Source organism: Rhodnius prolixus, unplaced genomic scaffold, assembly GCF_049639745.1.
Source record: "Rhodnius prolixus isolate KJV_2025 unplaced genomic scaffold, Rpr scaffold_1, whole genome shotgun sequence".
Classification (NCBI taxonomy): domain Eukaryota; kingdom Metazoa; phylum Arthropoda; class Insecta; order Hemiptera; family Reduviidae; genus Rhodnius; species Rhodnius prolixus.
This window is the reverse complement of record NW_027411581.1, coordinates 33,134,020-33,150,052: the sequence shown is the minus strand read 5'-3', so window position 1 is coordinate 33,150,052 and position 16,033 is coordinate 33,134,020. Positions and strand designations below refer to the sequence as shown.

The window sequence follows — 16,033 nt, the reverse complement described above, 5'->3', positions numbered from 1 at the left end:
CAGGGCCCCAATTTTACATGAGCTTTTAAATATCCATTTTAAGATTTTAAAGCTCCTTGTACAGTTAAGTTTAAATTTCTATCAAAAATATCTTCTTATAACATAGTAACATTGAAAATATTAACAACTCAAATTGTTAAATCACAAAGTCCACCTTTTGATTATTTATTTATTATTAATGCATAGTGAGTTTTTGTCTGTTTATTTTTAATTCCTGTTATTTTTTTTTTATGAAGGAAATCAAATTTTTTTAGTCATACTCTTCCTTTCTTAGGAGGGAGCAGCCTAATGTTAATTTAAAAAAAAAAAAATAACTAAGATCAAAAAATGTATTAAACACCTAAACATTATTGTAATAATTTATTCATAATATTAGTAGATCGTAAAATGTATATTAGACAGGCATTAAGAAATTTTAGAAATTTATAAATACAAAATAAACATCCATATACTTCTTTAAAGTGCATTTAAACCAAAGAACTAATGCTGCATAAAATAAAGTTTAATAATTAATTATTGCTCTTAAGAATTTTAAGTACCCACAAATGTTTCAACCTTCATTTTTAGAAGATGAATTTAGAAGAGTTTGATTACGATTTGAATATTATGTAGTAGGCTATGACACCCCATCATAAACCTAACCTACCAAAATGACTGATGTAGACAAGTGGATTAGTATATCCAAGGAATGCAAATATTTACCTGAAAATGATCTTAAGGCAAGTAGAGTTTGTTTTGTCTATTTATTATTAATAACAATGGTTAACTGTAATGGTGACAATTTTAGAATATGTTTATCTTTCACTTACATAAATTACATATTATAATTAAAATTAATTATGTTAATTTTTCCAGAAACTTTGCGATATTGTATGCGAGTTGTTATTAGAGGAATCGAATATTCAACCAGTAACAACACCAGTCACAGTATGTGGAGACATTCATGGCCAGGTCATTGGAATATATTACAGTATTTAAAGTATTAAATGTTAAGTCCTCCACAAAGTGTTAAATGTGATTATCTGTTCCAGTTTTACGATCTAGAAGAGTTGTTCAGAAATGGTGGTCAGGTTCCAGATACAAACTATGTATTTATGGGAGATTTCGTAGATCGAGGGTACTACAGTTTAGAGACCTTCACTAGATTACTAACACTGAAGGCTAGATGGCCTGATAGAATAACACTTCTAAGAGGCAATCATGAATCCCGTCAAATAACTCAAGTCTACGGATTCTATGGTGAGTTTGTCTGATATAAATTTAAAGTGTACAATTAAGTTGTTTCAGATGTTTTGTTTTTTAATCCTTGCCCTGTCATCCTATTTTTGGACAGTATAGAGTTGTGTATTCTGTTCTGGCATAGGTTTCCAACTTAGTCGGCCAACCTTAACGGCGTTGATCACGTTTGGCTAATTGTCCACTTCATCCATCTCTTGATTTTACTTTCTTTGTTAATCTTGTCCAATTGTCCTCATATTTTAAAGCCGTTAAACTTTCTATCAAATTTCAGCATTATTTTGCAATCTTGTTGAGGTGCCCTTAGTCTGGACAACTTATTGTTTTATATATTTTCTTTTGGCACGACATTGATGTTATCTGTCGAAACTCTTATTTGAGTCCACTCAATTAGGAAGTGGCATCAATTAACAATACATGTGAGAGTCAGGTTTAATTTTAAGTTATATACTTCATGGTAATGTTCAAGAGATTAAAATTAAAATAGAAGATATCCAGTTTATTCTTAAAATTTTATTGAAATTGACTTTTTATTTAAAAGTTACTTTTTCTATTATTGGTTTTGGTTAATTCTGTAGACGAATGAAACGGGGAAGACGGAGGGAAATCATTTCGAAAAATATTTTCTTAGAAACGATAAAATTACGTTTAATGTTCCAAAAATGCTCTTTTGAAGGAACAGCAGTATTGTATAAGATGTATGCATTCAAGTTTACTAGATTGTGTGGCATTTCGCTGAAAACTTGGCTTTCAGAAGAAAATTTTTCTTGTTTTGGTCAAGGCTAATCTGTAGGAGGGTCGCAAAAATCAGTTTAAGCACTTACACATACATTAAAACTGTCCGGAAGGATAGTTGTATAAGGATTGATCGTCATTCTATAGAGGGTGTTAACTTTTAAACGGCTCAAATGCATTTCATGCTTAAACGGTTGATCTGATCAAGAAATAGTAGAGGAAACATTTGTTGCTCTAACCTCTAGTTTCAGAATATGTGACTTGATTTTACGCAGCTTGTGCAGTATGTTCTGTGTGTTCAAAGGTGCCTCCTCTGGTCGCTAGCACATCTGCATTCTCAAATGGAAGTTATCAACTGCTCTCTGTTTCTGATCTGGTGGAATGGCTCTGCAGAATTTAGAAATTCTTTCCCTCATCTGATCTCGTGCCAGTTTGACATCGCTAGATATTTCTTTTGAGGAGTATTAAAAAAAATGAGGTTTTATGCGCCGATGGCATCAGATGAGGGGAAGAATATCTGAGCCTGCAGAGCCATTCCACCAGATCAGGTACAGAGAGCAATAGATAACCTCCTGACTAACCTGGTGTTTCTAATACAAAATTATTTTTTTTATTACGCAACCATCTGTTAACGCGCATCTATGTTACTTATTATCCACCAAAGATTTAAACCAAATAATGTTAGCAATTAATTGGCAAATGGTATTCTATTGCTTATAGTTAGAGGTAGTCTTGCAAACGTGACAAATTTTCAAATTTGAATTTATAGCGAACGTCCCTTTCTTTCAAAGAAAGAAAAAGAAATCTTTCATTTGCTCTCCTGAAAAAAATTAAAAATTTGACATAGTCTTGTATTACTACGAGGTACTGAATTATGGTATCCCTCTATTACGTATTATACTCCTGTATTACGTTGTAAATAAATAGTATTTTTAATGAATAAGATAGGTAACCGAATAAAATCAGTAAATCAAAACGTTTGACGATATATACAGGTATTTAGATGCACCATTTCGCTACGAAGACATTATATTCTCCACCAACAGTAATGTGCTTAAGTCGATAGCAGAGCTAGCAATGAAATATGAATGTATTTAGAAGCTATAGCCGAATTAGAATGAATGGAACAAAATGCTTAGAGAAGGATTACGTGATTTTAATTTTGGTTAAGCGAGAAGGATGGCAGGAGCACAGAGTGCTGCTCCATCCATTAGCAGTAGTTTATGTAAATAGCGGTATATAGTGGAATGATGAATGTGTGAAGCGAATGTATTTGTAGGTAAGAATGGAGAGTAAGTGATATTCTAGTGATAAGCACCTAGACGATGCTGGCTGTATGGCGGAAGCCAATGCCAAAAAAAGAAAACAAAAACAAAAAAAATCAAAACGTGGTTAGGATTAACTTACCCTTAGTTTTAAAATAAATTGCATATTTATGCCCATCTGGGGCGGGTTTCGCTCTACTGCAGGGGTGTCAAACTCGATTAAACTACGGGCCACTTGGTGCAACAGGCAAGATTCACGCGGGCCAAAGCATATTTACAAATTTTTCCTATTTTTTCAATATCTGGATTCAGAGACTGAGAACAATCTTCATTAAGGCAGATAGATGTTTATCCAGTCAATCATTATCTGTATGCCGTTTTATTTAATTTCATAGACGGAAATAGTTGCTCACAGAAGGACATACTCCAAAAATAAAATTTATACAGAAAACATTTTTGGAAATTTCTCACCTAAGTAAGAATATATTTCGGAAATTTCTACTTCGTATTTTAAAACCGGATTATTCTGGAATTCCACTGAGAGTGGCAGGCATATGGCTTCCAAACGTCTCTAGAACTAAGACAGTGCGTTTATTCAAGCCCACAGGCCCTGGACTACGAGTATTCTCGTCTTCGTAGCTAACGGAAACTGGGAATCGTGTGTACGATATTGCCTCGATCTCCCCTATGCGCCATTTCCTTCATAAAAAAGTTACCTGATTTCATTTTATTCCATTACATCGTTAGGCCACAAGAGATTACCTCGGGGGCCGCATGCGCCCGCGGGCCGCCAGTTTGACACCCCTGCTCTACTGGTTTTGAAGCGTGGCTTCGTAAGCGGGAGATATTTACTTCTGATTACGCGTATAGCTACGTTTTATTTATTGGGAAAAATGTAATAGTAAAGTATGAGTTTCTGTCCTCGTCCACGTCTCCTAATTGGTAGTTAGAACTTAATCCGAACAAATAGGCGATTAATTGCCTTTTTTTAAATACCCATCAAGTCCAAAAATATGACAAAGATGATTAAAGAAAATGAGATTTAATGAACTATTTTCTTATACGTGTGTGAGAGCCACAATAGGTTCATATGGTTCGCGGTGGCGTAGGCGTTAAGGCCGCCCTACAAGAATCAATACTTGTGTGAAATTCAGAAAGATTTGCTATCGAGTTTAAATGTAGTGCAAAAAAACATTGAAAACATCTTTTATTTTATCCATCGTAACCTTCCTCCATAGACTTAGATTATTTTCAGTTTGATGAAGTTTCCGACTTCACTTGCGCAACTACATTTTCTGATTAAAACTGTCCGGTAGGACAGTTGTATAAGGGTTGACCATCAAAAACTGCACGAAAAAGCGTAACGTTGAAAAACACCCAACTTTGACAATTTTTTTCTCTTTTTCTATAAAAGATAAAATTCCCAAATTTTCTTTAAATCTTACTCCAAACCCTCCTTTATAACTGTAATTTTTTTGCAACCACCCAGATCTAATAGGTTTCGAGAAAAAAGTTGCCGAAAATGAGCAAAAACGGCTTTTTCAAAAAATGTTCTTGTTCTTGTTCTTCTTGTTGTTGTTGTTCTTGTTGTTCTTGTTGTTACCTTTTTTGTAATTTATATTAACTTAATATATGAGCCAAAAGTATGAAATAGAAAAGATTCGTAAATTGCAATCCAAAAAATGAAGAAAAAAGTTGCCCTGTAAAACGCTAAATGATGTTTTTTGTATTCATTTTTTGAATGGCATGTATTCGAGTTTCTAATATTTTTACATCTTTACGGTCCCCTAATTACGGGACCTCTTCGCAATTACTGGCAGCAAATTTCCCAAATCTCACATTTCTGTTGTGAGGAGCTTGTTTCGTATTATTTTGTACTTACATTTCGTATTATAGCCTGTGCAACGTAAAAGGTAACGCTTTTTTTTTTATAAAATAAATGAACTATTCTTTAAATAATCTTTCATCCGTACTTCAAACCAGTAAGTTTAATAATCTGATACTTCTCCAACTTTTAATTTTTATTTCGTTGGTGAGTTCTGTACACTCAGTAGCTAAATCCCGGCGTAGTAGTAATCTCGCTGCGCGGACTCAGATGTCGGTTTATATAATAATTACTAAGACTGGAAAAAGGGGTAATCCAACTCCATTGTTGCGTATTTGATTTTCTGCCGACCAAACGCCATTTAGAGTATGCTTCTAGCACTTTCCTCAAATTCCATTAAAATAATAATTAAAAGCAATTTATAAATTAAAAGTTGTATCTTTCTGTTTTAGATGAGTGCCAAGTTAAATATGGAAATGCGAATGCGTGGAAATATTGTTGCCGTGTCTTCGATCTTCTAACCATTGCCGCTGTAATTTCATTTTGTTGTTATCATAGTTATTAATAATAATTATAAGGATTACTAGTATTTAAAGCAGTGACTATTTAAAAGTTATTTTAAAATGTTTATTATTTTCTTTAATGTTAAATAATTATTTATATACCAATTATTACATTGCTCAAATTGGAAAAAAGATAAATAACATTGACTTTTGCTTTGTTGAATTACGTCGCGGAAAACCTCTGACGTAATAAATTCAGTAAATGTTAACATTCTTAAAAAAAATTTTAATTTTTCAGTTGATAGATGAACAGGTGCTTTGCGTCCACGGTGGCCTGTCTCCAGATATTATGACTTTAGACCAAATAAGATGTCTCGAAAGAAATCAAGAAATTCCTTATAAAGGTAATAGTTTGTAATTTTGTAAAGGTTTTAATTTTTGTTCTTTAGTTATTACAATGACTGATATTTATAATTCAAACATACTTTTTATTTATTGTTGATTTATTTTATTCATTTAAGGCGTCAACATCTGAGGTCTTTGGCTCCCAGAGCTTTTTTAGTGCACTGCCGGCCTCCGGACAGTGTTTTCTAGAATATTAATCTATATTGTCGAATTAAATTTCGTTCCTTTGTTTTTTCAATATAACTAAGAAGATAACTGGAGATGCCAGAAACAAAAAATTTGGGTCATACATTTTTTCTAATGGACAATAAGTGTAGATAGTTTAATTTTAAGTTTTTTTTAAAACAAATTAAAGTAAGTGGAATTATAATAATTAGACCAGTAAGAAGGCAGGACTTTTGAATATAGTTTGATTGATACATACTTAAGGTAAAGGCAGATAATTTATTAAATTACTGTAAATATAAATGCAGAGTTGTATGCTTTAAAAAGCCTCAAGAAAACAAATTAAAGTCAATTCCGCTCTCAGGAAGAACAGTACCTCTAGCTCGGAAGGAAAATAATGAATTTTAAGAAAAGCTGGATGTTAGAAAAAATAAATATACTTTTTAGAGGCATGAGAGAAGAAAAGCTGTTGAAATTTTCTATTCTGTTTGTGAGAGGTAGCTGATAGGGGGGGGGGGAAATTGACATGCAAAATCTCAGAAAAGAAGAATAACAAAAAACATCTTCTGAATCCGCTAGAGGATTTTTTAATTTCCGCGAAGTTGCACAGCCCTTTAACGGTGTAAGCAAACGTCTCTATTTCATTCAGGCAAATAGTATTCAGTTAGTCGTTATGAAGAGAACGACAGGAGAAGATAACAAAAGCTTTCGAAATGACGGGTTTTATTTATCAGAAATCTTCTACAACATAGGGCGCCACGGTAGGCGAGTGGTTAGAGGCGAGACTTGCGAAGCTAATGTGTATTGTGGTACTGGGTTCGATTCCCGGTCTTAGGCCTTGGATTTTATCTAATGGTTAAAAAAAAGAAATTTACAGTAAAGTATGTTTGCTAGTCGCCTCCGTCCACGACACCTAATTGGTAGTTGGACGTTAAACCCCGCCTGAAAAAATAGGCGATTACTTTACTTTACTCTTCTACAATATTTACTGTGACATAAAGAGTGAAATTTATACTAACCAAAAGATTATCTACCACAGAAATAGAAAAGTGAGATAAATAATTCGCAAAAGATGCCACTTCCTCGTGGATAATTTAGCTCGAGATTGGAGGAATGGCGGCTTTCTTCAGAACAACCAAGACACATGCTCATCAAATGAAAGTTAATTTATTTCAAATGTATTAAATACATGTTGAGGAAATTTTAATTTGAAAAAAAATCGCTCTTACAAATCCTATATGTTTAAGCTTTAGGGTAATATAATGTGACGACGTAAGGAATCAGTGTAAATGCTGCTTATAAAATAATTCGAATGAGAAACCCTCAGATTAAACGTTATAGTGCTCATTAGACTGATCTTGTACAAGTTTATCAGGGCTGTGTATTTTTAATTGGCTTACGTCAAACCTTGTAAATCTGAAACTAAATCTTCTGCATAACCTTTCAAGTCAAAAAAGTTTTTTGTAAAGAAAACAAGAGTACTTGGTAGTATTATCGTTGAAGTTGTATTTAACAAGAAATTTTGAAATGTACTGACAAAATAGAAAAAATTGAGGCTAGTAATTTTGTTAAACAGGACTAATTTTTTTTAATTTCGAGTAATTTGGCCAGACTTTATGTTGTAATATGCCAGTAATTAACTTGCCTAGCGCAAACTTAAATTCTAATTCATTATTTGTTTTTTGGATATACAGGTGCATTTTGCGATTTAGTTTGGTCAGACCCTGATGAAGTGGAGACTTGGGCTGTAAGTCCTCGAGGTGCTGGTTGGCTTTTTGGGGCCAAAGTTACCCATGAATTTATGGATATTAATCAGTTGAAACTTATTTGTAGGGCCCATCAACTGGTACACGAAGGTACGCTAATTATCTATATTTATTTTAATAAATAAGATTTATAGTTAGGGCAAAAATATTAGTTACGTTTAATATTCCATGGTTTAATGATTAATGTTCTAGATAACGTTAGGAAACTTGCATTTTAATTGGGCACTTATCAGTTATTTTTCCTTTTTACATTTTTTTACATTATTCTAGTTCTTTTATACAAATTTTAATCATTTATTGCAATAATTTTCATATCGTGTTTAAAATTGTGATCAAATCACTAACAATATAGTTTTTTTTTTACTTGTCGGCAAACTCTAGGTCCCCACACCATCCTCCTCACACTTTTACTTTGACGCCTTCAATAATTGAACAATCTAACACCGATGGGAGAAAATTCTAAATTTTATTGATTTGTCTTTATTGCCAAACAAGTTATAATGTTATCTGTAATTTAATTTAAATTTTATACTTGAAATTTTCTGTAATTAGTCTTTCTAATCTGTTTCCCAAGAAACTTTATTTTCGTTAGTTTTTGAAGTTAGATAATTGAATCGTTTGTAAAAATACTTCTTTTTTAATCATTGAAAGATCAGTAAGATGAGAAATGCTTATGAGATTTTTGATTTGTTTGCATTTTTTCTTTATTTGTGACGTGATTTGGATGCTCATCCATCCTCAGAGTGTGTGGAACCGGTTTATGCAGTGAATTTATTTGCCCCCTATTACTTGTGAGGGGGAAAAACAAATGTCAAAAATTGTATTAACAATTACCTTATGAAAAATAACTAAGAGTCCTGACCTGGAGCTCCAATATTTAGATTTCTTTGTAGATCGAACATGTCGGATACCAGCCTTTAGAGGAAGCAGTCAAAGATTCTAATTTCCTGATAAAACCGAACGCTTACAGGTTGTCTATATAATAGGCGGGAGTTTTTTATGTATTCCACAAAAAGGGTCTTCCTCAAGAGACGCTTTAAGTGACGCCTCTTCAAACCGCATTGACAAGAAAACCATGAAGGACTCCAATACCTGCCTGCTCAAGATATTCTGCTAGGTTCCACGTAGGACAATTTGTAAAGTACATTCATCAATCTTAAGTTTAATTAAGTGCGGCATATTACGGTTTCCGTGCCGAGGCCGCTCTCTTGGGATTCTTCTCGTATGAGTAACCAAGCTTCTTGTTTGAATGAATGCTTGCCAACAGTAACCTACCTCCCTTAACAAGTCTAGTTTAGCAATACTCTACTTGTAAGATAACAAACTAGTAGTACATATGTCTTTACATTTCAGGGTTTATTATAGTTTCTAAAGCGTTAAGTATTTTCTGTTAGTTGAAAATGTGGTTAGGTACGCAGTGCTGGATAATATCATAGAATTTAATGCTTGTTAATACCATAGCATGTATGGTTTCTCCCCCCCCCCCCCCCCCGACAAGATTCGGAGTTTCATCTAATAGCAGAGATTGGTGCAGAAAGTTTGACTTCCAATGTTTCTTTCATGAAACAGCTCGTGCAGTTGTATGGCAGAGACAATGTTGAAATCTCTAAACTGATAAACTAACCTCTGAAGATGGATAAAAATCTAAACCGGTCAGAAACTGAAAATTAATCACGGTACGATGGTTAAGAAAAAAAAGATATCTTCTGTTATTTCAGTTCTAAGAGTTGCAGTTAATAAATTAAGCGATAAATATGTTTCTTATCTGTAAATGCTTCTTTTTTTTCTTTTTTTTTTTGTAGGGTACAAATATATGTTTGATGATAGATTAGTAACTGTGTGGTCCGCCCCAAATTACTGCTATAGATGTGGCAATATAGCGTCAATCTTGGAATTCAAGAGTATAGATAGTAGGGAGCCAAAACTATTCCATGCTGTACCAGACTGTGATAGAGTGATCCCATCTAGGAATACAACACCTTATTTTCTCTAGCAGAAACGTTTATTTATTTCGTACCTTACAATCACCGCCCTCGTATTGATACCAATGAAACAACAACCAGTGTGCCACACGCTACCATCAGGGTTGAATGTCGACGCACAATCTTTGCGACGCTCTTGTAGGACCACTCTTTAATCAATTTATATATATATTACGAAAAAACTATTTTAATTTGTTTTCATCTATTTTATTTGTTTTGAAGAATTTGAAAAGTAAGGCAATTGTGTCAACAATAATATAAACTTGTGATCTGATAGCTGTGCTATAATTATCAAGATGATTAATATTATATTCTGTATTTAATTTAAATATTTGTGATCAGTCCAATTTATATTTATTTTGCATTTAGAGGAGAAGAAGGAAAAACAAAAAACATGGTATTGTACGATATGATCAATTTAGAATGAATTTAATGATGAATTACCATAATTATTTTTCTCATGCTAATCAATAAGATTTTGTTTAATTAATAGAGCGTTATAATAGTACATATCTCAACGCCTTCGTGGTGAAATACGATTACCGCGTTTTATGCCAAAAATAAGAAAAAATTATTCACGCAATATTTTGGAAAATCCAAGTTACTTGTGATGTAATATACAATTTATATTTTTTTATTACGCATCTCTCATTGCTTTATGTGTTCATATTTTTGAGTCCAGTACAACTTAATATTGGAAATATATAATTATTAATTTTTTAAAATTACCATTGCACCATAAGGTTATTTCCTTTTTCCCCCTTATATGTTACGACATCACTATATTTTAATTATTGTTATATTAGTGATACTTATTACTTGGCGACATCAATGCCTTTGCTAAAAGAAGAACTAATGTGATCTCATAAACACATTAGTGATATATATTTAGAGTTATGTATGTATATTACACAAGTGTACTTTATATACCTTGTTGTTCCTCATGACATTTAGGTATTTCTATGCTTATTAAATTAAGAGAATGTTATAATTTAACAATAATTTTATTAATAAAATATAAAGTGATGTTAAAAAGTATAATTTGCGTTTTAATCAATAGTGTTTCTTTTTCTAAAAATTTGTTTAATTCATTTTAGCTACCTAAATTGCGTATTATTTATTATCTACAAAAATCAAATTTGCAGTGGTTTTCGAAATTAAATAATAATACTAATAAGAAGAATGTACATTTATTATTATTTTTCCATCTTGTAAACTTCAGATAATATGAGGTACTATATTAGAAGCCTATAGAAATTTTTATATGTAAAACAAATAATAAAAAGTGTAAAAGAAGGAAAAGTTGAATGCGTAGGTATAACCATAAAAAATACAATATTTTAGTACATGTACTTATTGTGGTTTTTATAAGTATTATTTTTCCCAACCGAAAAAATGTTTTTGCTTTTGTACGTATGTGTATTTATGTAAATAGTCATCTTATATTTATGTAAATTACAGGGTCATCGAGAAAACAAACAAAAAAAAAAGAAAATAAATTCATTAAATTGCCTTCATAAATTTTACACGTACTTAGTAAAAATTTATCTTTAAAAATAATTTTTTTTAAAGAAAATGTACATTACATTGAAATTGCTTGCTCATTAGACAGATTATTGGGATAGTACTGATTTGCACTTTTGCTCAGAGAATTATTTCTGTTTTATAGATAAATATATATATTTAATTTTAAGGATTATAATTTGCATGTCCAAATATCATATTACTTTTATTATGAATTCATTCTTTAATTTATTATGTAACTTCTAGTTTCGTACGAACATAATACTCTTTATTTTAAACAAATTGAATCATGTGAAAATAACAATTGGTGAGTTTTATAAAATGATATAAGCTGGATAGACAAAATTATCGCAACCAACTTTTTTTTTAAATTAATAAAGTTTTTTGTACATCATTTGATTTAGCATAAATTACTTCAAGAGAGATTAGAGATTTTCAAATTTTTATATTTTTTATAAACATCAATTTTTTGAAACATTCACACTACTTCTTTCCTTCAATCTTGCGTACCAACTTGTCCTCAAACTGAATTTATAGTCTCCGATATTAAATAGATAAAGAACGTTCCAAAAACGAATTATACATTAATATAAAAGTTACGAAGCAAAACCTAGCGGGAGAGAGTAACTCTTCCGGAATCCCTTTAAAATAAATTTTTACCGCAAGAAACTAAAGCGATACGTCTGCGCATGAGTAAGGTTCATTAAGAGATAAACACGGCAGGTGGTTTGAGATAAATCTGGAGGAACACTAATTTCGTATGTGTAGTTAGTAAATCAAGAATAAGGTGTGGATTTCGAGAACATTGCAGGAAACTTTGTAGAATTTCTTATATCCCTGGTATTTTTTGGGATCTTAGCAACATATTTCTCAGTTCTCATTAACTAATTAACTTAATTCTAAAGTTAGTTTCTGCACATTTCTATAAAATTGACAGTTGCCAATTTCTTTCTATCTGTCCAATAATTACTCGCGTTTATTTTCACTTTCTTGTGGCGAAGTCATCGTCAATATAATCCAATTCTGGACAGTACGTAATGTGTTGTGCGTCCATCGGTTGCTGCGAGTTACAGAGCGGGCGTGTTGCCAGAGCTTTAGCATATTTAAATTTGTCAGTAAATAATCATTCCTGTTGTTTAACAGGAAAAAGAGGGCTTAAGCCTAAAAAATGAATTTTCCTTGAAAAAAAGGTTTCAAATAAAAAGTTGTAAATCTGCATATACGAAATTTAAGGAACTTCTTAGATCGATTTCCAAAATAAAAATCATGAATTGAAGTGGTAGTGCCATTAGTGTGACTTTGACCTCTAACCCAATCGTTTCCTCGCTTTACATACCCGAACATAATATTGTACAGTAATAATCAAAGGATGAATGTGAAAATTTCATTTAAAAAAAAACTGGCTTTTTTCATCAATCAATTGAAGTTATCTAAGACAAATGACTATATTCTCTAATTTCTTATTTAATTCTCTATCACTCCAAAGAAGTCAAGTGTACTCAATCTTTTGTCTGTTATGGGCTAATTATAACCTTGTAACTTATGAATCAGTTTTCCTTCTTATGAGCTCCTGCGTGTACCCTCACTACTAGAAAGCTAAATGACGAAAGCGATCAGAGTTCTGTTTCCAAGTTATCACAACCTAGACTTAGCTATACAAACTTGAAGTGTAAACTACAGGTAGGAGTAGTTCAAGGTGTGTGGATCATGGGAATTCTTGACTTTGATGATTTGTGCGACTCGCAAACTGTCGTGAATATATTTAGAAGACACAGTTGTTGCCTTTCTCAAGCGCAGTTGTGTACCGTTGTTTACGCGGAGCAGTTCAGTACCAACATGTTCGGTGAACTGCAAGATAGAGATCTATCTTTAGATTAGGTTAGAGAAAATATATTTGACTTCGGTTAATTTCATTTAATTAATGCATAAAAATTGCATAAATTATAATAGTATAATCCATTATAAAGATGGATTTCACAAAAATATTACACGAGTTTTGTTAACTGGCAATTTATAAAAAAAAACTAGCTAATACTGCGAATAGTTCAACTGAGGTTATAGAGAACCAAGTACGGAATGTCTAAAAACATTGGGATGAAATTTTTATTTGCTTTGAAGAGAGCGAAAGAAGGATTGCAGTTTCTAAAATTGGTTTAATGAGAAGTAAAATTGCTGAGAAATGTGGAGGGATTTCCAACATCTGATCTGAAATTCATATTATTTTTACTTTCTCCTAAAAGGAAAGTTGTCTTACGGATATAATCTTTTCCGATATTGTTTTAAATTATTTATCGGAATTGATTTTAAGGGTGGGTTTTGTGACGATTTTTTTTTATTCTAGTAACAAAATGTTATAGCCAGGAGACATTTAGCAGAAATTTATAGTATAAAGAAAATCTTTATGATTGAAGTAAGAGAAAGTTGTGTGAGTGTTTATCAACTATTTTTTGATTATCTAAAATAGCTTGGTAAAGCGTACAATTTTTAATGATTTATAAATTTACCTGTTACAATTAAACAAAAAATGCAGTGATCAAACTAGTGAAACATAATAAGACTTGAATTCGGTAGCTTTCAACAGTTCCAGAAAAATTACTTTGCTGAACTTGTGCAATACTCAGTAGAAAAGCGCCTTTGTACGAAATCGCTTTCAAATCTAGGCGACTGAACATAAGAAAGTAATAGGTAGGTCCATCATCTCATCTAAATTGTCACTCAAATGGTAATTGCGACGCCGCAGCGAAAATAACCGGACGTGTACATGGACTTGTTTTAATTCTGCACTTAAGGTGCATTAGCTGAGTAGAGTTGACATTTTGGGGTCTTAAAAGATAGATGAATTTAGGGACCTAAACGAATGGCCTGTCCCTTTATGACTCCTCTCACTGATCACTTTGCCTGATATAAGAGCTATCAGTTTAAAATGTCCCTTTTCTTATTGACTACCTTTCTAGGTTTCAAAATACATTCGGGCACCGAAAGATCGTAGATGAACAAAGATGTATTTTAGAGGCTGAGTAAATTACTGTTGACATTTCTAGAACACAATTTTCTCTTCTTAAGTTTGAGCAGAATCATGGCTCACAAATAGGTAACAGTGCATAGTCTAGTGTTGTTAGCTACTCGTACATCTAACTGATCAGCGCTTTTTGTGGTTTAGCCGGAAATCGGATAAATAATTTTTTTTTTTTTATGTAATACAATGCTTTTCTCATACAATTATAGGTGAGTCTTTGATCTTCAGAGGTAGGAGAACGAAAATGGTGCACAACTTTGAAGCAGACTTTTGAAATAATCTCTTTTATCATTAAATTTTATGCAAAACAAGAATTAGTTTTTTAAAAAAAGCGATAATTTTGTCCAAAACTCCAAAAAAATTGTAAAAAAACTTGGGAAAAAATCAGTAATAATTTAATTATATTTTTATCCTTCGTGCCTTTTTTCTTATCTTATTTTGATTTTCATAGCATTTTATAAAACTATTTCAACGGTATAGTAGACTCCTAATTAAATCTGATTGAAAGATGAAGCCATTTTTGATAACAACTGGGTCCTGATGATAGGCACTTGTGCATGCTACTTTATTTATATAACATGTTCAAATAACATGTGAGTATCTGGAAATGCAAGAAATACTTATTTCAATAAGATGGAGAAGGGAAATGAAGTAAATGTATGTTTCACTGATTAATCTGTGATTATTAGATACAATCTTTAGTGAGATTTTTACTTCCTTTAAAAGTCTATCGAAAAGAAAGCCTGATTGTATAATTATTAAATGTGGAAGTAATTTTTGTCTTAGCCTGTAATTTAAAAAAAGAAGTTGACTTGTAAAAGTGTATGCGTCAGTATTCTGGTTTTATGTTTTGAAGGCGATTAAATAGTCATCATGTGGTAAAACATTATTATTATTGCCCCTTGAATTTCTTTCCTCACAATTAATTTAAAGAATATTTGTTTCATTCCTTTATTTAAGATAGGCAGCTTCGTTTTTTTTTTTCTAGCGCTATTAAACTTTACAGGTAGTAATAATCATAGAAGCTTTCAGTTTACTTACATTAGGAGATGGACAAAAGTCTATAAGGTTATTGCTGCTTGGGTTCGCCGCAAACATTAGAAGAAACATTCTACTCTATTGTCTTCGTTTTTTTACCACTACTTATGTAAAATACATACTCAAAAGGCAGTCATGGATTTCTAAGACTTTAAAATGGACATAATAATATGTTAAGAAATCCTCAATATTAAAGATTAATATTGAAGATAGTTTTCACAATCAGCTTAAACTCCTTTAGGTGGGAATATGGCTTTTAAGAAGTTTTTTTTTTTCAATATTCATAGCGTCTTTTTCATATTTAAATAACAAAATTTTTAGATGAGGCATGCATGACCCTAGATTTTGTGTTTTTGTGTAATTTGCCGAGAAAGAATGCTTTGTTTTGTGCCATGTTTGGCGTCCGTAAATCACAGTTTGGATAACACATGCATCCAGAACTTCTGACTTTAAGCGATCGCTCATAGTACATCTATCCATATTTTTGTACGCCCAAAACTTCGATCATGCCAGTTTTATTCTTCCTGGTTGACTTCTTGTCTGAAGCTATCTTTAAATAAATTAGCTGGCCAA

At 31.9% G+C, this 16,033-nt stretch overlaps 1 protein-coding gene across 1 annotated transcript; it reads left to right on the top strand.

Moving 5' to 3' along the window:
- Positions 1-292: 292 nt before the first annotated feature.
- On the top strand, positions 293-15,311 carry PpV (Protein phosphatase V). Its single transcript, XM_074138041.1, has 7 exons — positions 293-719; positions 856-951; positions 1,032-1,239; positions 5,514-5,593; positions 5,863-5,968; positions 7,829-7,990; positions 9,703-15,311. The coding sequence occupies exons 1-7, from the start codon at positions 651-653 to the stop codon at positions 9,891-9,893; spliced, it is 912 nt and encodes a 303-aa protein (XP_073994142.1). The 5' UTR covers positions 293-650; the 3' UTR covers positions 9,894-15,311.
- Positions 15,312-16,033: the final 722 nt, after the last annotated feature.

What these genes read in the sequence shown, in the direction of transcription:
- PpV (XM_074138041.1), top strand. Translation starts at nt 651, where the DNA reads ATGACTGATGTAGACAAGTGGATTAGTATATCCAAGGAATGCAAATAT. An exon ending in TACCTGAAAATGATCTTAAG is followed by an intron (nt 720 to 855) that starts GCAAGTAGAGTT and finishes TAATTTTTCCAG; the next exon opens with AAACTTTGCGATATTGTATG. An exon ending in ATCTTCTAACCATTGCCGCT is followed by an intron (nt 5,594 to 5,862) that starts GTAATTTCATTT and finishes TTAATTTTTCAG; the next exon opens with TTGATAGATGAACAGGTGCT.